This window comes from Rhinoderma darwinii, chromosome 9, assembly GCF_050947455.1.
Source record: "Rhinoderma darwinii isolate aRhiDar2 chromosome 9, aRhiDar2.hap1, whole genome shotgun sequence".
Lineage (NCBI taxonomy): Eukaryota > Metazoa > Chordata > Amphibia > Anura > Rhinodermatidae > Rhinoderma > Rhinoderma darwinii.
The window spans coordinates 81,846,697-81,873,385 of NC_134695.1; the positions used below are offsets into that span (position 1 = coordinate 81,846,697).

The 26,689-nt window shown below is 42.7% G+C and overlaps 2 protein-coding genes across 4 annotated transcripts in view; one reads left to right on the plus strand and one right to left on the minus strand.

The window, feature by feature from the left end:
- Positions 1–26,689, plus strand: part of BANP (BTG3 associated nuclear protein) — a 343,815-nt gene that overhangs the window by 3,312 nt on the left and 313,814 nt on the right. The gene's annotated exons all lie outside the window — the stretch shown is intronic.
- Positions 356–25,574, minus strand: CA5A (carbonic anhydrase 5A). 3 transcript variants are annotated; one of them, XM_075838328.1, is made up of 8 exons: positions 25,385–25,459; positions 18,153–18,213; positions 6,100–6,297; positions 3,249–3,367; positions 2,888–2,983; positions 2,747–2,809; positions 1,813–1,968; positions 356–1,433 (listed from the first exon to the last, which is right to left on the minus strand). In XM_075838328.1, coding segments are annotated over exons 2-8 (801 nt in total). In that variant the 5' UTR covers positions 18,154–18,213; positions 25,385–25,459; the 3' UTR covers positions 356–1,265. The 3 variants fall into 3 exon arrangements, with proteins under 3 accessions (XP_075694443.1, XP_075694442.1, XP_075694441.1); XM_075838327.1 differs by lacking the exon at positions 18,153–18,213 and having other exon boundaries at positions 25,385–25,574; XM_075838326.1 differs by lacking the exons at positions 18,153–18,213; positions 25,385–25,459 and adding an exon at positions 11,443–11,688.

Consider the following 26,689-nt stretch of genomic DNA (forward strand, 5'->3'; position numbering starts at 1 on the left):
ATAAGCCGTCGTGTGATCCCACGTTAACCCTAATGCCCCTCATCAAATCACCAACATAAGACTTTATATAGCAAAGCCCAGTGACCCCGTCACCTGCACCCAACAGCTCCGTGCATCCTCTGACACCGCTACAATTCTCTGTTATCTGATTGGCTGCCTGTAACCTGTGGCTCTTCAGCAATAGCAAATCTATGGAGCTGTAGATCAGAAACGGCCGGTGGTTCGTGCAGGCCCAGCCCCAGAAATGGCCGCCCGCAGCGTCTCTTAGAGGGATAACTATTATTCAAAAAAAAATTTTAAAAAAAAAGACACAATGTAACAAAAGCAGACTTAAAAAAAAGGCATTGAAGACACATTGGTTGCAAATGTGTATCTGGCGAGTACAGATGTTATACCAAGTGCATAAAGTAGTGATCATGGGGGAGGAGGGGGGACGACTTTACTGCACTTCCTGTCATTTATCCCTGGCCGAAAATGGCTGATAACAGGATGCAATAGATTACACCCATCCATCTGACAGTTCAGCTCTACCCAGGCTGAAATAACAGGGAGCAATAGATTACACTCAACCACACAGCGCAGGTGGAGCAGACAGACTGCAGGGATCATTTCCTACAGCCAAACCCAGATGTGCGGGGTCTGTGCCCGTATTACGCTCTTGTGAGATTGGCCTAAATATTAAACAACGAATTATAGTCCATTGGTGCCCCTCTTCCTAAACAATGGGTAACGAAGCCCAGGCAGGTACATCAAAAACCTCTCATATAAAAACAGACGTGCGATATTACACCCCAGGAAGCAGCGTAGTGATTCCTACTCTCATTGTGATATGTAAATGTGACGCGGCACCGCTACATGGTCCGGGGACGTATACGGCGTCAGGTCTGGTCCGTGTTTAGTATCAGCACCGCTACAGAATCAAGACAACATGAAATAGTCCTAAACTAACCACAAGGTGGCGTCAGACCTCGGTCACCGGACTAAACGGGTTATAAGAAGGTCACTTACAACCAGTTATATCGCTTTAAAAAGAACAAAAAAAAATGAATATAAAATAAGGCCCCCGATATTCAGCTCAGAAGTGCCCTGTAAACAGACGTACGGATAGCTAGAAAAAGGCGCAAAAGTACAAAAACGTGATCCCGGTGTGAATGTTAGAGGCAGTATCTGTTCTACGGTAATGCAGGAATCGGTCATACGCAGGATCACTATCGTGCAACGGCTGCGGTGGACAGCGGCATCGTTTGGATCGGAAACTCTGCAGTTTACCCGCCCTGAACGTCAGTCTTTTTGAAGTCGGACATCTTTAGAGCTGGTTGGAAGGTGGAATGGACGGTGCGGTTCATGAGAGGTTGGAGTGGACGGAAGTTGTCCACCATGTTTTTCTCTTCTTCGCCCACAGCGGTGTAGAGAAGACTGCGAAAAACCGCCAGCTAGAAAGAGGGAGAGAGAATTACTGGCATGAAAGACACCCCTGTCCCGATACCCTGGTGCCCGCTTTCAAATACCATCTTACAGTATGTGTGTATATATATATATATATATATATATATATATATATATATATATAATCTACCTGAACAGTGCAACTCCGGATCAGTATAAGATCAGTATTATAATGTATTTATAAAGAGACATCTAAAATAACCCATGAAGCCGCTTGCTATAAATCCAGCTTGGACACGGACAGGGTCTTAATAAACGACTCGCATTTCTCTGGCCAACGTGGATCCATTATTGTCATATTTCTAGCTATCAGACGTCGGGTCAGAACATGGAATTTAACTAGAAAATCTCACGGAGACAAGTCACCTGACTGTGGTCGACTTCAATGGGTTTTTTCATCATAATCCAAGTCACAGACTCAGTCAGCGGTGGCGTGGTCAGCGAGCCAGCGTACGTCCAGTAATCACTGCAGGTCGGTAGAAGGCAGGAGGCGTCGAAATAATTAAACTCTGTAAGAGCGTCCTAAAACACAGCAGCAGGTAGTAAAAAACCCTACAGAATATTATGGAGATGGGACGCAGCCTGCATGGGGCTCCCCCTGGTGGCCAGATTAGGAGTGACACTGACAATAAATCAACCAAGGCTGTGGACACCTTTGCATCATTTTTTTATTGCATTAGATCTATTATGTGATAAAAAATTAATAAAAATAAATTGGGGAATAGTTTTAAAGTAAAAATCATCAACTGTTTTGCTTCTGCAGCTCGCATGTAACCCAATACATTGCTGCTGGATGCCATTCACTATTAATTCTGATCATCTAAACTTTATAATCAAATCAAGTAAAATTAACTTTGATTTGATCAGAATTCGCATAGATGAGTGTTCAGGGGCTGCTGGAGACAGTCGACAAGGAGCTCGTCTGACAATTAATGGTGAACGGCGTCCACCAGCTTGCAATGTATTGGAATACATGCAAGTTACAGAAGCAAAACGGTTACAATTTTTTTTACTTCAAAGCAATTACCAATATTTTTTAATCATAAAAAAATAAATTGATGCAAACAGGTCCATAAAGAATCCGTTATTATTTCCACGTGAACTGCAATACGTATCGCCCATCCATTCTGCGTATACGAATATATGCAGAAGTGCTTTGGTGCCCCCTTGTGGCCAAGTACTAGATTACTAATCAGCGGTAAAGCATATGGGAATATACAATACCAGATAGTTTACAGCATATGTATATATTCATATCATAGTGCATCACAACTACATAGACTATATACTACAAACGTACCCTATAGCGGACAGAAGGCAATATGTCCACCAGCTTCTGCAGCTTCTCGTTGTGCCGGCCGAGCTGTGGAAACAGAATAAACCTGCATCACAGAACAGTGAGAAGTTCGTCATTCGCTTCCTAGACAGACTAAAGGATTACCTTTAAAAATATACCAATGACAGCCAGGCCGTTCTCTTCCATGATGGCTTCCTCGAAGGTCTGGTATCTGGAGCAGTTCCAATGCACCAGGTGGAGCTGAAAGATTGAATCGTCATTATACAGGGAGCCAGAATAGCCGCTTTTTGCACCAATTTTCAGAAAAGTGCAACGTTCGGACATTTAGTAGCACAAACCGTGATTAGACCACGACGCTGACGCGCCCAAAATCCAGATCGTTTTGTGTGACAATAGTCAGAAAAAGCGAAACCGGACAACGTATGTAATAATGGTGATGAACTTGACGCGTCCCCATCCGATGCGGCGGCAATATCCACTTATAATGTCGATCACAGCCGCTCACCTCTGCAGGAAACACTTTGCTGTCCACCGTGTGCTCAGAGCCCCAGTCATTATTAGCCCCCCAGTGGAAATGGAACTGTTTGAGTCTGTAGGGGTTCTCCAGGGGTCCGCCGCTCACCACTGCAAGACATATATATAGATCGTGACACGTCAGAAGGATCAGGCGACTTACACACGATGCTCATGCAAAACAGATTTTTCTATAAATCAAGCAAAAGAGGATAGAAGTAGATATTAAAGAAAACCGGAAATGTGGGAGGGGCATATTACAATCATTAACATACACAGCTCCTCCTCCTGGACATGCCCCCAGCCGCATCAGTATCCACCTACCAGTGACATCTGATGTGCCAGAACTAACCCTCCTGGCGCGAGAGCAGCCAGGTGTGGGAGGAGCTCTATATGCTAATGAGCTCTGATGTGCTCCTCCCATATTTCAGGTATTGGGCATTATCTGCACCTCATTAATCATGACAAAAATCTAACCAATGGGGGGGTGGCACAGTCTGCACATCGTGCATATAGTATATACATTCAGTTGTGTCCCCTGTATACAGTGTGAGCCGCTGCGGAGATGTTCCTAATGATTATAAGGGTAAGTTCACATGTTGCGTAAATACTGCGGATTTTCCGCAACGTATTTCCTTGCGGAATATCCGCAGCATAATACAGCAGAGTGGGTGAGATTTGAACAATTCTCATCCACACGCTGCGTAAATGATAAGCGGAAAAAAACGCTCCGAAGTTCACCGGTGGTGCTTTTTTTTGATCCGCAGCACGACAATTGTATTTGTTTAATTCACTGCTTTTGTGTTGCGGGTTTTACCCATTGAATTCGATGGGGAGGTACAACCTGCAACAAATAGCAGATGTTTTGCGACTTTTACAGCGAAAAAGCTGCGATTCCACCGCAAGCATCGTAACGCCGAAAGAAAAGAAAAAGTATACTTACCCAGAATTCTGTGTTTTTGTCCAGCCCGGCCTCCTGGGATGACGTTTCATCCCATGTGACAGATGCAGCCAATCACAGGCTGCAGCAGTCACATGGGATCAAGAATCATCCCAGGAGGCCGGACTGCAGGACGGCAGAGGGACGCATCGCCTTGGCTACGTATGTATAACATTTTTTATTTTTTCCAGGTGCTGTTTTTCAGCCGGAATTCCCTGCAGCGCTCAGGGTGGATACGTTGCGTGCTTTCACGCGGTGTATCTGCCCTGTGTGAACGCAGCCTAATAGGTGCTGTAAACTGAGAAGTAGCAAAATCCATTACCCGGCTACACTGAGAAAATGGTGATCGCCGTCAGTTCTGCTCAATGTTACAATTGGATTTTACGGTAAAATAAATACGGGGCTAAGGGGTATCTAATTCTACATAAACAGTCTGGGGGGGGGGTGGTAGAATTAACAGTAAATGGCGTCAAGACAACCGCCGCTGATTACACGCAGTCCGATAACTTTTATACTGTGGCGGCAGAAAGATTACATATCAGTGACACCCACTTCATTATTCCACAAGCTGCAATAAAAATAAAAAAGTAGTACTAGTGCAGCGTCACACGGAGGGGGGAGGGGAATCATTTACCAGGATACAGAATAATCAGCGCAGGGAGGTTACATAAAGTCTGTTCTTCTCTGGCACAGAACAGGTTAATTAGACCGGTACCTGGGACCGGAGAACAATCCCCAGAGATGACATCATCATCCTGATCACGTCTCATTGCAAATCACAGGTTGCAGCGCAAAGCAACGAATACCTGAAGACTCTGCCGACTGCAGGGAACCCCGACAACGCCCTCCATGCAGGTCACACACACACGGGTGCAGGAAGCTGAGATAAGAGGAGCTGTTTGTAGGGTCCTCACACTGCAGCGGTCCCTGTGTGGCCTGGAGGCGGTCACTGTGGTTATTCGGAGTCCCTTATAGTCTTGAGGGGCAGGATCATTGCTCTGGGTGTCTATGGGATACGTCCATAGTGCCGACATGGCCGGTCTACCCCTGGGATATACAGCAATCTACAGCATCTCACCCCTCAACAAGTCAGAACTGGTCAGGTGCCATGAAGTTCAGAATGCAGATCATTAGAGATTTTGCTCAGGACTGATGGAGCGGAATGTAGTGGCCGACAGCCAAAAGTAAAGCTGCTTATTAGACCAAAAAGGACACAATAAAAGCTCTTCATTAGTCCGAGAGCTGGAAGTGAAAGCCGGATGGAACAGGGAATGGAAGAGGAAGAGGATGGGGACGGACGGGGACGAGGGATTGGGGGGCACGAGGACAAGGGGGACGAGCACGACGACGACGACAACGAGGAAGAGGGGGGACGAGCACGAGGACGCTAACTCAGAATATAGTTTGGAGAAGTTTGTATGCTTCAAATTTTACCAAATAAGTCTCTCAGGCCCTGTTCACATGAAGTTTTTTTGCAGGCAGAAAATTCTGCCTGGAAAAATCAGCTCTAGTTTTTGTTTTTTTTAAGTGGTTTTGCACCACACGTGTTTGTCGCTGTTTTTTTTAGGCTTTTTTTGTAGCTATTTCTTCAACAGACAGGGAATAACCGCGAGCGTTTATTTCGGTCTCCCATTGATAGAGTGCATGTTGATTCTTTTTCCCGTGAAATGTCTGGCTATCCGTGGTCTCTCCCGTGACGATCGGCTGATCACCTCGGCAATTACCATATTAAACAGGGACAACCCCTTAAGACAACGGAGAGTAAAATCCGGATTCGCATCTTAAGGTCTCAAACGTTGGGAATATTGTTGTATGATAAGAAATAAGTGACACTCGATAGTCAGCGCTACCCCAGGACCCTGATCCTTCCTACTGACCGGTGAATTCAGGAGCAGAATCTCACCGGATTTATTCGTGGAGTCGTCATACTCAACCAGGAAGGCGTAACCATTGTTCCAGATGTGAAGACACGTATTGGGGTCATACTGGGTAGAGATCGGTGCCAGGTTCGGGTGAAACACGCTATCCCGTACACGAATGTCGATAGGAGACTGGCGGGACCCTCCGGGGATATCTAGAGGTCCTTTCCATAGAGGGTGCACTGCAAAAGGTGGAAATGAAAAGAAGAGGATCCTATGAATGCCGGTGTATAATAGAATAATCAGATCACATCGTACAAACACTGCCACAACCTCAATACATAGGGGGCACCATCACGCTGGTATTGTGGGAGACCCCAGATCCACATCTCAGTGCTGTGTCTACACTGGATACATTGTAACAAACCCGCAGCTGTGAGAAGGATAAGGTCTAAGCAGGTTTTCAGCCTCTGGAGTTATACAAGTATGTTCCCATTCACTGACAGCAAGCAGAAATCTTGAAAATGGCGAGAAATGTATAATGCAAAGTCTATTAGAAAGTTGAAAAACTTCTTCATGCAAGAATGAAACTTTATTTACGCAAAACAGTTTTAGGGTGAAGATACACGAATCGGCGCAGCTTTTAAAATGGCTGTTAATGTCCACACATTTATTGCAGGTCAATTGCGATTTATTGCCGGCTTGGTGTATCTTTACCCTTAGGCCTTATTCACACGAGCGGATTTCATGTCCGTGTTAAGTGCGTTTAAAAAACGGACGTCACACAGACCTGTGCAATTCAATGGGGCCATTCAGACATTCTGTGCTTTTCACGCAGCGCGTGTCCGTTGTGCGAAACTCACTGCATGTCCTATACTTGAGCGTTTTTTGCGCATCACGCACCCATTGAAGTCACCTTCAGGTTTTTTTGCGGACGTCAAAAACGCGTGACATACGGATGACATGCGCACGTAAAAAAATGCAGACGCGCACCGTACACGGACGTCACACGGAACTGCAACACGCGCAAAATGGCTCCGCTCATGTGAATAAGGCCTTAGGCGAGAACAGATCTGGAATTTCGACTGCGATGGAAACTTGTCAGACGAGTTCCCCCAAGAAATAGTCATTTTTTTCAGGATCACTCATCTCGTTAGGGTATGTTCACACGGAGTGTTTGCAGCCGTTTTTCAGGCCGTAAACGTTCCGAAAAATCGGAAGCAGAACGCCTCCATACATCTGCCCATTGATTTCAATGGGAAAAACGGCGTTCTGTTCCGACGGGGCGTTTTTTACAAGGCCGTTTTACAAAACGCCAGTGTAAAAAAACGACCGCGAAAAAGAAGTACATGTCACTTCTTCAGACGTTTTTGAAGCAGTTTTTTTTTATAGAAAAACGGCCGTTTAAAAACGCTGCGAAAAACAGGAGCGGTTTTCCCTTGAAAACATCTCCGTATTTTGAGACGTTTTTTATTATGTGTGCGCAGATATCCATACGTAGTACGGTCACATAAGACGACTGACGCAGCACAGCTTCTCCTCCGCTACCAAACGCCTCATGAACACACCGGCCGAGTCCCGTCAGTGATCCATGGAACGATAGGACGCGCTCGATCTTTCCACAAATCGGAGAATCTGGTCAGTTTTCATCGACCCGACTCACCCGCTAAAGTGAATGGGTCCGTGAAGACTATCGGGGCCACTTGGATGCCGTTAAAAACGGCCCGGGTGGCACATGGGTCGTGTGCAACTGGCATAAACGAACGTAAAACCCAGGATCATAAACGGTGTTTACAAGAGGCTCAAACCTCTGCAGATTATCTCAGCGCCAATCCCCTGTGCGCCAACAAGCAGGTTTATCGCTCAGGGATGGGCACGAGACTCCACAAGTCAACGATTACATGAAAACAGAAAAAGTCATTAAAACATAAAACAAAAGAGGAGCTCAAAACAAGCACAAAAACATAACACGTCAGCAGAAGAGGTGGAGATAGAAGAGTAAAACTTGTACCAGTGCCCCCACAACAGGGACCGCCAGGGTTATGGCGAGGGCGCATGCTCCTCTATGGCAGCCCCATAACCAATCAGTAGAGCTGTAATACGGCTGTGTGCATGATTGTGACAACCGACCATACAGTGCACAATATGCCCAAATCCCATCTCACACACAATAACCATTAGCTCTAATAATCGCCATTTCCGGTTGGATTCATTATTATCCGGCAGACATTCTCTAATTCTTTATAAGGATGAGACTACATGGCGACTTTGTTTCCGCAACATCGTCACATACGGCCACGCGACTAAAAACAGACCAACATTGAATTCTACGGAAAAAAAAAAACGCAACAAAAAAATGCTGTCGATTTGGATCTTACGCAATTGTCGTGTCGCAGTCGCATGTAGAGGCGCAACCGCACCAACAATCATTAAATACGATAGGAAAGGAACGATGAGCAGCGAGCAGTAAAATAAGCGCCACACGATGTCACACGGCGCAGGATTCTGTAATACACAATAGGGGGGAGAATTATTAGAAAGTTCTTCGCCACTTTAGTGGCATTAAAAAGCCCCAGAATATGGCGCACACGATATTAAAAATCCGCAACTTCTTATCTTTTTTCTCAGCTCTCACTACGTTTAAAAAAGTGGGTTGGCCCTAGCAGAAGGGGCGGGGCCATATGCTGCCTGACTCTTACTATAATCTACGCCAAAAATTGTCGTGAACTATAGCGGAAATCTTCGCCAGCTCGTAGCCGGTGAAGATTTCATTTTCTGGTGCTCGACCAGCACATCTTAACCCCTTAGTGACCACCAATACGCCTTTTCACGGCAGCTCAGTCTAAGCCCTGCACGGGTGTCCCGTGCAGGTTGGAGCCGGGGGCTCGGCTGTCTGATGACAGCCGGGCTACTGCTCCACCGGCCACGATCGAAGTTTACTTAGATCGCGGCCGTTTAACCCGTTAAATGCCACGGTCAATACCGACTGCGGCATTTAAATAATTTGCAGAGGGAGGGGGCTCCCTCTCTCACCCATCGGTGGCCCGCAAATGCAATTGCAGGTCGCAGACCGCAATCGCAGACCTTTCTGATAAAAGCCCCCAGGTCTGCCCGGGGCATATGCCTATTAGGACGTGCCAGAGACAAGTCCTAATACATTGCCTGTCAGATTTACACGGACAGGCAATAAAGATTTGGTATACTGAGTGTAACAAAGCATTATAGCAGCGAAGTAAAGGTCACATAGTAAAAGTGGGACTAAAAAAAATAAGTAATAAATGTGAAATAAAAATTACAGTAAAAAAATTTATAAAACCATTTTTTCCATAAAAAGTGGTTTTATTTAGTAAAAGTGTAAAAAATAAAACTACACATATAAGGTATCGCCGCGACCGTAATGACCCAAACAATAAAGTTAATATGTAATTTAAGCCACAAGGTGAACACCATAAAAAGAAAAACGCAAAAAAACAAAGCAAAAAAAAACAATGGCGAAATTGCTATTTTTTTCCATTGCTCCCCAAAAGAGTCATAATAAAAGCCATAGTGACCTGTCAGAAACTTTGATTGGTGGGGGTCCGAGCACTGAGACCCCCACCAATCGCTAAAACGAAGCGGCAGAAGTGCTCGTGTGTGTGAGCGCTCAGTCGCTTCGTTTCTGTTTGGCTTTTTCCGGAAAGCCGATGCATCGGAGGACGGGCTCAGACTTTCTATTGAGTCTGTACTCCAATACATTGATTTCCGGAATGGCGTATGAAACACGTCTTCGTAAACCTGCCCCAACATATCCACCGACCACACTAGAACCAGTGAAGAATCCGGGTGAAAGTGGAGTTCAGACCAATCACATATCACCCTCAGGGCGTATTCACACCTGACAGTTTTTGTGACTTTCTGGATACAATCTTTACAAATCCTACAGTGCAGAGCGATCTATAGCTACAATGTATCACAATAATCTGCAACAAGAGGTTCTGCAGCTGCTGTGCAACTAAAACTCCCAGCATGACCTAAGAATATACTGAGAGTTGTAGTTCCAGGACAGCTGGAGAGTCAGAGTGCAGATCAAAGGGGCGGGGTTCGTCTGGAGAGGGCGGAGCCACCGTTCTGACAGATTTACTAGAATTTCCGCCACAAATTTGCGAAAATTATGCTGCAATTCTACAACTGTTCACAGCAGACGTAGATTTCAATTTCCGGCACACGCCTCGATGATTTTGGCACATTTTACTCCAACGTATTTTGGTTTTACACTGACGTATGAAGCATTAGTCTAAGTAAACATCCCCCTTAGGGTTTATACACGTTGTGGTCGTAGCAGGGTTTTTTGCCACAATTTTTGCTAAACCGCTGCATTTTTTCCACTACACCCTTACAATGAAAACACGGGTTTCAATTTGAAATTTTACTGCATATGAGCATTAAAAAATAAATAAAAAATAATTCCCACTGCGTCTTCCGTCTCTTGCACAAATAAATCCTATTCACGGTCTACTTGGTGTTTCAATGTCTTACGATTTTCAAGATCTCTGCTTGCAGTCAGTTAACAATAACATGCTCGTTAAGATCCAGATGCTGCAAACTCAATCTGACCTAATACTTCTTACAGCTGAGTGTTTGTTACAATGTATCCAGTCTACACAATCCTCTGACTCCAGACTGATACACTTCACGCTGTGTTCACATCGGCGTTAGATCAGAGTTCCTCAATCTTGACAGCAAGAATAGCGCAACATACAGCACCATTCTTGTTGTCAAAGCACTGGAAACCCCATGCGGGCCCTATTATGGGACAACGGGGTCTGTCAGGCATAGTACAGATCTGTTATACGATGGGTCAGATAGTGCACATGTGAACAGAGTCTTACCTGTACTGATACATTGCAGCAAACTACCAGGGCAGGAGAGAGGTGTGCGCTGCTTATCTCTGGGTGGGGGGCTGAAAAGGTTAAAGTCTAATCTGTACCTTTAGGTCTATGGAGATCAGGATTTACAGGTTGTCGTCTTAGGTCATGAATTAGACGACTCCGCGGCCCATACGCGCCGTAATCACGGACAGTGCGCCAAGCTACGGTCGTGTGCACGAGCCCTAAGATGAACCCACCCCTCCAGCAATGACACCCGAGGGCTCATATATGGGGGGGGGGGGGGTAGTGGGCGACGTTGCTGCAGGGAGGCTGTAGTATTACATGGCACCCATTTCGTTAGGCGACAGTGAGAATCTGAAATAACATTTACACCAAGTCCTCCGCCCTGGATAACGGGGTGTCCATAGCAGAGCCCCCGCATGCACCCGTATGTGCTGCGCTCGTCCTCAGTGTATCACCCCTTTGATTAATGCATCAGCTCTCCCCCCGGCAGCATTACACGGTACAGCTGTCACTCACAGTTCACATTTCGCAGCTTGTAGGAGCAGGCAGAGATATTACACGCCCTGGAGGGCACCGGGCAGGGAGCTCGCAGTCTGAGGGCCCTTCCCGTCCAGCCGGGGGAAAACAGCGGTGAGAGGAGCCTCCTGCAGCCGGGTGTCACCATGTCAGCCGCCCGCGGGTCACTGAAGCCTCGGCGCTCTCAGCAACCCCAAAAAAAAAACAACAACACCTGAGGCCACAACTCCTGCTCCGCCCACCACCCAGCAACGAGCGACTGGTCCTTCCTAGCCAATCACAGCCTTGGAATTGATGCGAGGTTTGGAACGCACGCTTCCGGGTTTAGTGTCGTGGGAATGTACTAGCCAATCAGCGCTGGCTCTTACCCCCCCAATATGTTGTATAAGTCACGTGTGTAGCCATAAGCCGTCATTCCTGGGAGTAGTCATAGAAAATGAGGGGAGATCTGAGTATTAGTTAGGGACCTGGACTCTAACAGCCGGGACACATGATTGTTACCACTGATTGCAGCTTTTTGTAAACAAGGCATAGAGTGACTGTATAGGGGCAAGTTCTGCAATTATCTAATATACTTTGCTTACTGTCAGTGAATAGAAACATTCTTGTTGACATTCAGAAGCTGAAAATCTGTAAAGCTACGTAAAGGAAACAAAATGCTCCGATCTCAGATCAGCTCAAAAATGTTCCTGATAAACGACCGACACCTTCACGGAAACCCGATGGAACCCATTAAAGTCAATGGAATGGTCGGGCGCTGTTGTTTTCTGTCATGTGACGGATCCGGCACTGATGCAGACGTGAACCCAGCCTAAGGGCCTGTTCACATCAGCGTTGGCTTTTCGTTCAGGCGTTCCGTCTGAGGTTTCCGTCGTGGACCCCGGCAACGGAAAGTCAAACGGAAACCACAGCTTCCATTTGCATCACCATTGATATCAATGGTGATGGAAACACTGCTAATGGTTTCCGTTTGTCACCGTTCCGGCAAGTTCCCGCTTCTTTGATGGAATCAGTAGCGCAGTCAACTGTGCTATTGATTCCGTCGAAAAAACGGAAACCATTAGGCCTCATGCACACTTCCATCACCGTTTTCTCGGCCGTTTTGGTATCTGTGTGTTTTCCGTGTGTACTCTGTCCGTTCCGTGTTTCCGTTTTAAACGGACGGTGTGCTTCCATTTCGCTTCTGTGTTTCTGTTAAGAAAACGGAAGGTATTGAACTATATTTGAACTTGTCACATGTCCCAGTCTGTGAACTTTGGCACGCCCAGCCTTTGCTAGGGAAACGGATCCGTCAAAAACGGACGGCACACGGAAGCCTTCCGTGTGCCGTCCGCTTTTTTGACGGACCCATTGACTTCTATGGGCCCCACGGTCACGGAATCAATGACCAATGTAGGACATGCTCTACTTTTGACGGAACGGAGCAACGGATCAGTCAAAATAACGGAAGTGTGCATGGCCCCATTGAAGTGAATGGGTCAGGGTGCTATCAGTGACAAAAACGGATCTCACCCTGAAGGAAAAAACTGAAGTGGGCATGAGGCCTTAGCAATGTTTCCGTTTGACTTTCCGTTGACGGGTTCCACGACGGAAACCTCAGAGGGAACCCCTCAACGGAAAGCCAACGCTGATGTGAACCGGCCCTTAGCTTGAAGCTGGTCCGGCTTTTGTAACCCCCCGCGATTATCTGTTATTGACGTGGGAAGCTCCTGGCGGCCGCTCATTTCCCCTGCAGCGACACTTCAGATAAGTTAATAACCGTGCCGTATGTGATCGCGCCAAGGCAGCCGTTCTTGCTTATAGAGGTTCCCCTAAAGTCACCGCTCCACCTGTGTGATAATGGCTTGTGTGCGTGCCCGGTAAATAACATTGTGGTATCACGAGATCACATGACATCAGACGTTTACCGCAGCAGGACCCACGTGGAAATTGCTGCTTTTAAAGTAACAGTACAAAACAACCCCCAGCTCCACACTACCATGTTTTTTTCGCATGTTTTTTCTGTAAAGACTTGTTCAGACGTGGCGGATTTGAAGCAGAATTTTAGTTTACGAAGTGCAGACGTTGCAACATTCCGCAGCACGTTCCGTCTGTTGCAGAGAAGCAGCAGATTTTTACTGCGGTTTTTAGCCTCTGAAATACAAACCCTCCCGCATGTGGATTTTGCAGCAGATTCCTTGTGTAATTGCCGCGAAATTGCAAAAAATTCCACAGCGGAAAATTTCCACCATGTCTGAACGTGCCCTAATGCTCCAATATTAATGGCAAATCTAAGAGCAGCGGTCAAAACGCCCCAAAAACAGATTGTTGATTGTTTCTAAGTGAGCGGAGACTGTGCTGGAGGAATTGGTTATTGCAAAATATTTGCCCAAAACAGTCATATTTACTTTTATTTTGTTTCATGTTTTTTGCATTCTGCCAGTAGGGGGCAGCACAGTGCAGTGCCTATATCTACAGAAGATATTATTATAAGGAAACTTTTATTGTTGCCGCTGTCAAACCCTAATATACAATGGACCCCACATATAAAGGACGGTGAAACCCACTCCTTGTTATTTTTTACTTTGTTTTCCAGAACAAAGCAGCAGTCCCTGAACCCACTGACAATATCTTATCGAAACTGTCAGACAGAAAAATAAACGGTCCAATCAAAGCGCAGATTTCATTTTTCCAGAGCAGTTTAAGGCTACATTCACACAAGCGTATCCGTGTGTTGCGTTATGCATCAGTGTGCTTTGTGGGTGGCATGCGTTTTTCACGCACTCGCAAAGCACGTCTTTTTTTTCGCAAATCACGCACCGCACACAGATGTGCATCCGCGTGTGGTGTGTGGTTTTTACGCACCCATTGACTTCAATGGGCGCGTAGGTGCGTGAAAATGCACCAATATAGGACATGCAGTGAGTTTCACACAGCGGACTGTCGCTGCGTGAAAACTCACGCATGTGTGAACGGCCCCATTTAAATCAATGGGTCCGTGTGCCGTGTGTGATTTCCATTCGCAGTACACAGACGATGTTCACGCTCGTCTGAATGGGCCATTAGAAATTGGTATATAAAATATTCGGGTTTAGGAGTGTATGACCTATTGAACAGGGTGTATCACCTGTCCCTGGCACTGTTATTTGGGCACCATCCTGTGTGACGCTCATGGTCTACTTAACTGTTTTCTTTCTATTTCGGAGATGCAAACCATTTTATGGACTGAGAGGGTTAAAGTGAGTCCCTGCACTCCCCAAACAGTTGCTCATTTTTATATACACACATCTACCTATAGTGGATATAAAAAGTCTACACACCCGTTATAATGCCAGGTTTTTGTCACGTTACAAAGTCAGTACAAGATGAATAATTTCAGAACTTTTTCCACCTTTAATATGACGCATAATCTGAACAATTCCATTAAAAAACAAACCGAAATCATTTAGGGTAGAAAAATAAAGAACAAAAATAATGTGGTAATAGTAGTAATCTGCACACCCTTAGGGCTTATTTACACGGACGTGTATTAGTCTATGGGGCCGTGCAGACAGGTGCGTGATTTTTACGCAGCGTTGGTCCACTGCGTAAAAGTCACGACATGTCCGTTCTTTGAGCGTTTTTTGCGCATCACGCACCCATTGAAATCAATGGGTGCGTGAAAACCATGCATGCCACACGGAAGCACTTCCGTGCGACCAGCGAGATTCGCGCAACAGCCGTCAAAAGGATGAATGAAAACAGAAAAGCACCACGTGCTTTTCCATTTACAAACATCCAAATGGAGTGTTATAATGATGGCGGCTGCGCGAGAACCACGCAGCCGCGCATATGATGCTGCCACACGGAGCTGTTAAGTGCCTTTTGCGTAGGCAAAACGCCGCGTTTTTTGCTTGCACAAAAGGCACACGCTCGTGTGAATCCAGCCTTAAACTAATACTTGGTTGAATTCCCCTTTGACTTTATGAAGCATTCAGTCTTTTTGGGTAGACGTCTATCAGCATGGCACATCGTCACTTGGCAATTGTTGCCCACTCTTCTTTGCAAAAGCTCCAAATCTGTCAGATTGCGGGGGCATCTCCTGTGTACGGCCTCTTCAGGTCACCCCACAGATTGTCAGTGGGATTCAGGTCTGGGCTTTGGCTGGGCCATTCCAAAACTTTTATCTTCTTCTGGTGAAGCCTCTTTTGTTGCTTTGGGTCGTTGTCGTACTGAAAGGTGAAATTCATCTTCATCTCCACCTTGAATAAAGCCCCAGTTCCAGCTGCAAAAAAACAGCCCCAAAGTATAATGCTGCCTCCACCACGCTCCATAATGCTGCCTCCACCACGCTCCATAATGCTGCCTCCACCATGCTCCATAATGCTGCCTCCACCATGCTCCATAATGCTGCCTCCACCATGCTCCATAATGCTGCCTCCACCACGCTCCATAATGCTGCCTCCACCACGCTCCATAATGCTGCCTCCACCACGCTCCATAATGCTGCCTCCACCACGCTCCATAATGCTGCCTCCACCATGCTCCATAATGCTGCCTCCACCACGCTCCATAATGCTGCCTCCACCATGCTCCATAATGCTGCCTCCACCACGCTCCATAATGCTGCCTCCACCACGCTCCATAATGCTGCCTCCACCATGCTCCATAATGCTGCCTCCACCATGCTCCATAATGCTGCCTCCACCATGCTCCATAATGCTGCCTCCACCACGCTCCATAATGCTGCCTCCACCATGCTCCATAATGCTGCCTCCACCACGCTCCATAATGCTGCCTCCACCACGCTCCATAATGCTGCCTCCACCATGCTCCATAATGCTGCCTCCACCATGCTCCATAATGCTGCCTCCACCATGCTCCATAATGCTGCCTCCACCGTGCCCCATAATGGTGCATCCACCATGCTCCATAACGCTGCCTCCGCCGCGCTCCATAACACTGCCTTCGCTGTGCTCCAAAATGCTGCCTTCGCCGTGCTCCATAATGCTGCCTCTGCCGCGCTCCATAATGCTGCCTCTGCCGCGCTCCATAATACTGCCTTCACCATGCTCCATAATGCTGCCTCCACCGCGCTCCATAATGCTGCCTCCACCGCGCTCCATAACGCTGCCTCCACCATGCTTCACTGTGGGTATGGCGTTCTTTTGGTGATGTGCAGTGTTGGCTTTGCGACAAACATACCTTTTGGAATTATGCCCAAAAAGTTCAACCTCGGTCTCATCAGACATAACACGTTTTCCCAGATGCTTTTGGCAGACTTGATGTAGGTCTTTGCAATACATAGCCGGGCTTGGATACTTTTCTTTGTTAGAAAAGCCTTCTGTCTTGCCACCCTACCCCACAGCCCAGACATATGAAGAATACGGGAGATTGTTGTCACGTGCACTACACAACCAGTACCTGCCAGAAAGTCCTGCAGTTCCTTTAACACTGCTGTAGGCCTCTTGGTAGCCTCCCGGAACAATTTTCATCTTGTCTTTTCATCACGTTTTGAGGGACGTCCAGTTCTTGGTAGGTTACTCTTGTGCCAAATATAATCCACTTCTTGATGACGTCTTCACTGTGTTCCATGGTATATCTAATGCCTTGGAAATTCTTTGGCACCCTTCTCCTGACTGATGCCTTTCAACAATCAGATCCCTTTGATGTGTTGTAAGCTCTTTACGGACCACGGCTTTTACTGTCACATGCAACAAAGAAAATATCTGGAAAATCCTAATAGAAGAGCTTTACTTTATATGGGGTCACTCAGAATCACTATAAATAATGGCAGCTGAGTACTGACTACTCTGTAATATGGGTTTAAATGTGATTGGCTAATTCTGAACACAACCACATCCCCAATTATAAGAGGGTGTTCACACTTATGCAACCACATTATTGTAGTTTTGTTATTTTTATTTTTACCCTCTAAATTATTTCAGTTTGTTTTTCAATGGAATTGTTCAGATTATGGGTCACATTAAAGGTGGAAAAAGTTCTGAAATTATTCATCTTGGACTGATTTTATAACATGTCAAAAACCTGGCATTTTAACAGGGGTGTAGACTTTTTATATCGACTGTATATATACCTATCGTATATACCTATATATATTGTATCGTTTAGCCGCTTGTCTCGTGTGAGTAATGCCCTGAAGCAGCTTCCATCCCCCTCCTTCCGTTCCATTCAGTACATGATGTTCATAGTCCCTGTGAGATCCAATGCCAAGAACATAAAAAAAAACACACCCATATCCACATTCTACCAACATGCCCAGCGGGGCCGCTCACAAATACAGTCTGAATCCTGATACAAAGTGACGAAACTTCTTGAGTGGGAACTAGAGGGGGAGGGGTGGGTTATCACAAGGTCTCCTCTGTGCTAAATAACATTATTCTTATTATTATTATTATTATTATTATTAATAAAATAAGAAGGGAACAATTACGTATTTTCTCTAATACGTAAAAATGATTACTTTCCATTACAAGTGACATATTAATAAATCACATAAATAGGAGCTGTCATAAGACCTATCCACATGCTATTTCAGGACATATGGATATCATAGAGGGTAATTGTGGGTGAGCAAAAATGTATTTGCTCACCCACAGGGTGCTGTTTGTGGCAGCCTGTATTCTGTCTAGAGCAGCAGACGCACAGTTTATGTCTATTGACGATACAGGGAATTTAGAAGTTGTGCATGAGCCCTTCTTTTCAATTTGTGTTATATTACATCTACTTACTGGCTGCTATGGTTTACGCTGCTGTATGTTCTGTGCAGCAGCTCCCAGGTCACATAACGACCTGAGGGTACAGAGAACAGGTGAACATTCAAGGCTGCGGCCGCTACACGTGAACTTTCTCCGAATTACTTGTAAACCCTCTGACCTGACACAGTAGTGGCCAAATTGTCAAACAGAACATTTACCTGATAAGAGTCACCTTTTTATAATATCTGCATAGCGTACAGTGTAAGTATATGAGACTGATCCTTATCATACCTACCATTTACTTCTAGACAAACCTTATTCATTCATCATTTGTAATACCTCCTACTATAATACTGCCCCCTTATGTAAAAGAATATAACTACTATAATACTGCCCCCTTATGTAAAAGAATATAACTACTATAATACTGCTCCTATATACAAGAATATAACTACTATAATACTGCCCCTTATATATACAAGAATATAACTACTATAATACTGCCCCTATGTACAATAATATAACTATTATATTACTGCCCCCATATACAAGAATATAACTACTATAATACTGCCCCTATATACAAGAATATAACTACTATAATACTGCCCCCTATATACAAGAATATAACCACTATAATACTGCCCCCTATATACAAGAATATAACGACTATAATACTGCCCCCTATATATACAAGAATATAACTACTATAATACTGTCCCCTATATACAAGAATATAACTACTATAATACTGCCCCTTATATACAAGAATATAACTACTATAATATTGCCCCTATATACAAGAATATAACTACTATAATACTGCCCCTATATACAAGAATATAATTACTATAATACTGCCCCTATATACAAGAATATAACTACTATAATACTGCCCCCTATATACAAGAATATAACTACTATAATACTGCCCCTATGTACAAGAATATAACTACTATAATACTGCCCCTATATACAAGAATATAACTACTATAATACTGCCCCCTATATACAAGAATATAACCACTATAATACTGCCCCTATATACAAGAATATAACTACTATAATACTGCCCCTATATACAAGAATATAACTACTATAATACTGCCCCCTATATACAAGAATATAACTACTATAATACTGCCCCCTCTATACAAGAATATAACTACTATAATACTGCCCCTATATACAAGAATATAACTACTATAATACTGCCCCGATATACAAGAATATAACTACTATAATACTGCCCCCTATATACAAGAATATAACTACTATAATACTGCCTCTATATACAAGAATATAACTACTATAATACTGCCCCCTATATACAAGAATATAACTACTATAATACTGCTCCTACATACAAGAAAATAACTACTATAATACTGCCCCTATATACAAGAATATAACTACTATAATACTCCCCCCTATATACAAGAATATAACTACTATAATACTCCCCCCTATATACAAGAATATAACCACTATAATACTGCCCCTATATACAAGAATATAACTACTATAATACTGCCCCTATATACAAGAATATAACTACTATAATACTGCCCCGATATACAAGAATATAACTACTATAATACTGCCCCCTATATACAAGAATATAACTACTATAATACTGCCCTTTATATATACAAGAATATAACTACTACAATACTGCCCCTATATACAAGAATATAACCACTATAATACTGCCCCTATATACAAGAATATAATTACTATAATACTGCCTCTATATACAAGAATATAACTACTATAATACTGCCCCCTATATACAAGAATATAACCACTATAATACTGCCCCTATATACAAGAATATAACTACTATAATACTGCCCCCTATATACAAGAATATAACTACTATAATACTGCTCCTATATACAAGAATATAACTACTATAATACTGCCCCCTATATACAAGAATATATCTACTATAATACTGCCCCCTATATACAAGAATATATCTACTATAATACTGCTCCCTATATACAAGAATATAACTACTATAATACTGCCCCCTATATACAAGAATATAACTACTATAATAGTGCCCCTATATACAAGAATATAACTACTATAATACTGCTCCCTATATACAAGAATATAACTACTATAATACTGCTCCTATATACAAGAATATAACTACTATAATACTGCTCCTATATACAAGAATATAACTACTATAATACTGCCCCTATATACAAGAATATAACTACTATAATACTACCTCCTATATACAAGAATATAACTACTATAATACTGCTCCCTATATACAAGAATATAACTACTATAATACTGCCCCCTATATACAAGAATATAACTACTATAATACTGCCCCCTATATACAAGAATATAACTACTATATTACTGCCTCCTATATACAGGAATATAACTACTACAATACTGCTCCCTATATACAAGAATATAACTACTATAATACTGCTCCTATATACAAGAATATAACTACTATAATACTGCCCCCTATATACAAGAATATAACTACTATAATACTGCTCCTATATACAAGAATATAACTACTATAATACTGCTCCTATATACAAGAATATAACTACTATAATACTGCTCCTATATACAAGAATATATCTACTATAATACTGCCCCCTATATACAAGAATATAACTACTATAATACTGCTCCTATATACAAGAATATAACTACTATAATACTGCCTCCTATATACAAGAATATAACTACTATAATACTGCTCCTATATACAAGAATATAACTACTATAATACTGCCCCTATATACAAGAATATAACTACTATAATACTGCTCCTATATACAAGAATATAACTACTATAATACTGCCTCCTATATACAGGAATATAACTACTACAATACTGCTCCTATATACAAGAATATAACTACTATAATACTGCTCCCTATATACAAGAATATAACTACTATAATACTGCTCCTATATACAAGAATATAACTACTATAATACTGCCCCCTATATACAAGAATATAACTACTATAATACTGCTCCTATATACAAGAATATAACTACTATAATACTGCTCCCTATATACAAGAATATAACTACTATAATACTGCTCCTATATACAAGAATATAACTACTATAATACTTCCCCCTATATACAAGAATATAACTACTATAATACTGCTCCTATATACAAGAATATAACTACTATAATACTGCTCCTATATACAAGAATATAACTACTATAAGGGCGGGTTCACACATGGCGGAATTTCACTTAAATTCCGCTGCGGACACTCCGCAGCGTTAATCCGCAGCGGAGCCGTTTCTCCATTGACTTTCACTTTAATTTAGCAGTGTTCGTTTACACGATGCGTACAATTCCGCTGCGGAGCATAGGCTGCGGAGCGGAATTTGGTGTCCGCAGCATGCTCTGTCTGTTGCGGAGCAGTGGCGGACTGGTTGCGGACTCATGGCGGAATTTCTCCATTGACTTCAATGGAGAGTCAAAATTCCGCAATGAAGTCCGCAGATCTTATGTGTGCTGCGGAGCGTATTGTTTTTACTACCATGACATTTCTTCATTCTGGCTGGACCTATGTATTTCTAGGTCTACAGCCAGACTGAGGAAGTCAATGGGGCTCCCGTAATGACGGGAGCGTTGCTAGGAGACGTCTGTAAATAGTCACTGTCCAGGGTGCTGAAAGAGTTACGCGATCGGCAGTAACTGTTTCTGCACCCGGGACAGTGACTACCGATCTCAATATACATGTATCTGTAAAAAAACATATAAGTTCATACTTACCGAGAACTCCCTGCGTCTGTCTCCAGTCCGGCCTCCCAGGATGACGTTTCAGTGTAAGTGACGGCTGCAGCCAATCACAGGCCAAGCACAGGCTGCAGCGGTCACATGGACTGGAGCGTCATCCAGGGAGGTCGGGCTGGATGCCGAAAGAGGGACGCGTCACCAAGACAACGGGCGGTAAGTATGAATTTCTTTGACTTTCACTAGGGAAAGTGCTGTCCCTTCTCTCTATCCTGCACTGAATAGGGAGAAGGGAAGCACTTTTCCTGCAGTCCGCAGCGGCCAGTCCGCATCAATTTTCTGCACATTTTGTGCAGATCCGCAGCCGTAATCCGCAACCCGGATTAGGTGCGGCATTGATGCGGACAGTTGCGGAGGAATTCCGCCATGTGTGGTCATGCCCTAATACTGCTCCTATATACAAGAATATAACTACTATAATACTGCTCATATATACAAGAATATAACTACTATAATACTGTCCCCTATATACAAGAATATAACTACTATAATATTGCCCCCTATACACAAGAATATAACTACTATAATACTGCCCCTATATACAAGAATATAACTACTATAATACTGCTCCCTATATACAAGAATATAACTACTATAATACTGCCCCCTATATACAAGAATATAACTACTATAATACTGCCCCTATATACAAGAATATAACTACTATAATACTGCTCCTATATACAAGAATATAACTACTATAATACTGCCCCCTATATACAAGAATATAACTACTATAATACTGCCCCCTATATACAAGAATATAACTACTATATTACTGCCTCCTATATACAGGAATCTAACTACTACAATACTGCTCCTATATACAAGAATATAACTACTATAATACTGCTCCCTATATACAAGAATATAACTACAATAATACTGCTCCCTATATACAAGAATATAACTACTATAATACTGCCTCCTACATACAAGAATATAACTGCTATAATACTGCTCCCTATATACAAGAATATAACTACTATAATACTGCCCCTATATACAAGAACATAACTACTATAATACTGCCCCCTATATACAAGAATATAACTACTATAATACTGCTCCCTATATACAAGAATATAACTACTATAATACTTACCCTATATACAAGAATATAACTACTATAATACTGCCCCCTATATACAAGAATATAACTACTATAATACTGCTCCTATATACAAGAATATAACTACTATATTATAATCTTTATAGATGGGGGAAATCTTTTGCATACCAGAGCATTCAAATTTCTTAGTATGTTCCTTTAAAGTCTTATTTTTTTATTTTTATGAAAAGGAACATTTAGTAATAAAAATATTCAGTAAACACAATGAGTCATAAATTCTACAAAGTGAGTCACTGGGAGAGACACTGAACCCTGTTTAAGGGAAGGAAAACTTTCCTATGAGAGTTCTCCGCTGGTAGAGGACCGGCCTGTAAATTGTAACAATAAGAGACAATGAAGAATATTCCGTCTTTATCTGATATTTGTACATATTCATTGAGCATCTGACGTGCTGTTCGGAATGATGTCCCTGTAATTCTTCTTTACTGTTATATTCAACCTCCTGTATTAGTTTTACACGCATGTCTGACCACTAGGGGGCAATGTCACAACAGCAAGTACAGACTTACCTTTAGGAAACGTGATCAAGCAGGTAACTGTTTGGGATGTGTTATGTGTAGGAATGGAGTACGATGCTGATCACATTTGCCCTTAAACACAACCAAGGAATTGGGAATCCCATCGGAATCTTAGTGTCATGTAGTTGCAGGGCCACACCCCGGTGTCATTGTAGTGTAAATCTATATGGTGCTTACGGACATCACTTTATTTTCCCTTAGAAGCAATAATTCTGTAATACAGCGAGTGATGTCACCATTTTATTTCTTACAGATTCCATATGATATCAGAGGCACATGGGGTACAACATGGGCCCATAGACCTTTAAATCTTCGTATTACGTATCGCTACAACACAGACGTGTATTATGTCTGTGTGCATGATTCCTTATATTGTATATACATCACATCATCACATATAACAGAGTGTGACATCGTGGTCAGTAAGGTGATCGGCCCAAGTAATGGTTTCTACTGGGACCCAAGAGATTTCTCTGTTATCTGAACCCCTGAGAATTTTTCATGGATTCCCACAACTTATTGTCATCGATGGACAGCTGTTATTGAGAGGTTTTATTTTAAATGACACAATTCCTTGTCTTTTTGGAAAAATCGTGAAGTCAGGACATATGCACAGGCCTAATAATAGGGAGGGCACAAAGGGCAGTCTAAGGGAGTAACTGGCCTGGTGGTCTCCATATATATTATAGTCCTTAGTGTAGAGGGCTACACGCATGCCTGCCCTCCTATACTATAAGGGGCTGAGATAGCGCTCTCATCAACTTTTGCCATTGGTCCTTCACAAACCTTAATCTGGTCCTGCATGCATGCTTTACATGGACGCCCATTGACTTCACTGCAGTGGAAATGACTAATGAGAAGAAGCTGTCCCCGGAGATAACAGCTGATCTATGGGGTCTCAGCAAAAGGACCCCCATAATTGACTCATCATTCGTGGTGGTGGCCCTTAGACAGGGGTTGTTTATCACTAAATGTAAATATGGGAAGGGGCAGCTCCTAATCTATCAAGGCTGTGAGGCAAACATTCACATAAATATGGCAGGAGGTGGTGACCAACTTTCACAATAATTTCCAAAAGTGCGAACATCGTATTATTTTACTTCAAGACATATGGTTTTATTTCTCATAAGGGATCTGACTGATAACAGGGACCATGAAGATAGATGTTCAACAATCCCACAACCTCAAAAGTGCGGTCCCCGAGGTCTCAGCTTAGGGACCGAGACGAAAAATGGCATACATAGTGTTTGCACTAAGAGCAATCCTATCCATCACCTCTGGATGAAACTTCAATGTCTATGAAGACATAACCCAGTGGATTATCCTGAACACTTTCTGCAACAAATTACATGAAATTAAGTTATTATTTTTGTTCCAAAAAGAGACGAAAAGGCCGATACCAGGGCAAAATAAACTGGTGCGCAAAAAGGGACAGGAATGGGGGGACTTTGTTTTAAAGGGACCCTCCAAATGTAATGATCTTCTGACTTGTTATAGAGACACGTCTGCAGATTGCTGCAATGAACGGGTACAAACCCATTGGATTCTATGGCACGGCCAAGGGAGATAATTGAGCTAAAAGCTGAAGAGGAGCAGTGCTCGAAGGGGGTCCCACACTCTCTCCATCAGTGCACTTGTCCAACATGTCAAAAGATCAGTAAAATGACAGTGTCTCTTTTCATTTGGACTTTGCCAGTGTAAGAATGTAATTGGTGATGGCATATGGGGGTCACATTTATCCCCCTAGGATGGAGGAGAACAGTCGTATGACCCGGACAAGTTGATGGCACACTCCGTTACTCACAGTTGGCATCCTTATGCTGGAGGGAACACGCTGCCAGGTTGCAGTGTCTGACTTGTAGGCTCTTTTGCGGATGGAGGACACATTTTGCCAGATGTTGGCTTAGTGTCAGGAGAGATCTCACCCTCATCACTGTGACAGATGCAGAAGAGAATTCACCCCACAGACGAGCGCTTCTCCTATATGTGCTGAGGGCTGCTTGTTTAGTTCAGCACAGTTAATATTCCACCCAGATCTCTTCATTGGCTCCAAGTTTCCCTGGGAGGAGAGAGAAGCCAAACTTTCTTTTTTCTTTCATTAGGTACCGAGTATGAATATAAATCAGAAATTAAGTAGTCCTCCAACAAATCTGACTGATATACACATTGTATGAATAATCCCAGCATATAACGTATACTAAAGAGCAACTCCAGCAATATATGGCACTCCTCCTATGTGTTCAGGTCAATAGGGGGCAGTATTATAGTAGTTATATTCTTGTATATAGGAGCAGTATTATAATAGTTATATTCTTGTATATAGAGGGCAGTATTATAGTAGTTCTATTCTTGTATATAGGAGCAGTATTATAGTAGTTATATTCTTGTATATAGGGTCAGTATTATAGTAGTTATATTCTTGTATATAGGAGCAGTATTATAATAGTTATATTCTTGTATATAGAGGGCAGTATTATAGTAGTTATATTCTTGTATATAGGAGCAGTATTATAGTAGTTATATTCTTGTATATAGGAGCAGTATTATAGTAGTTATATTCTTGTATATAGGAGCAGTATTATAATAGTTATATTCTTGTATATAGAGGGCAGTATTATAGTAGTTATATTCTTGTATATAGGAGCAGTATTATAGTAGTTATATTCTTGTATATAGCGGCAGTATTATAATAGTTATATTCTTGTATATAGGAGGCAGTATTATAGTAGTTATATTCTTGTATATAGGAGCAGTATTATAGTAGTTATATTCTTGTATATAGGGTCAGTATTATAGTAGTTATATTCTTGTATATAGGGAGCAGTATTATAGTAGTTATATTCTTGTATATAGGGGGCAGTATTATAGTAGTTATATTCTTGTATATAGGAGCAGTATTATAGTAGTTATATTCTTGCATATAGGGAGCAGTATTATAGTAGTTTTATTCTTGTATATAGGGGGCAGTATTATAGTAGTTATATTCTTGTATATAGGGGGCAGTATTATAGTAGGTATATTCTTGTATATAGGGGGCAGTATTATAGTAGTTATATTCTTGTATATAGGGAGCAGTATTATAGTAGTTTTATTCTTGTATATAGGGGGC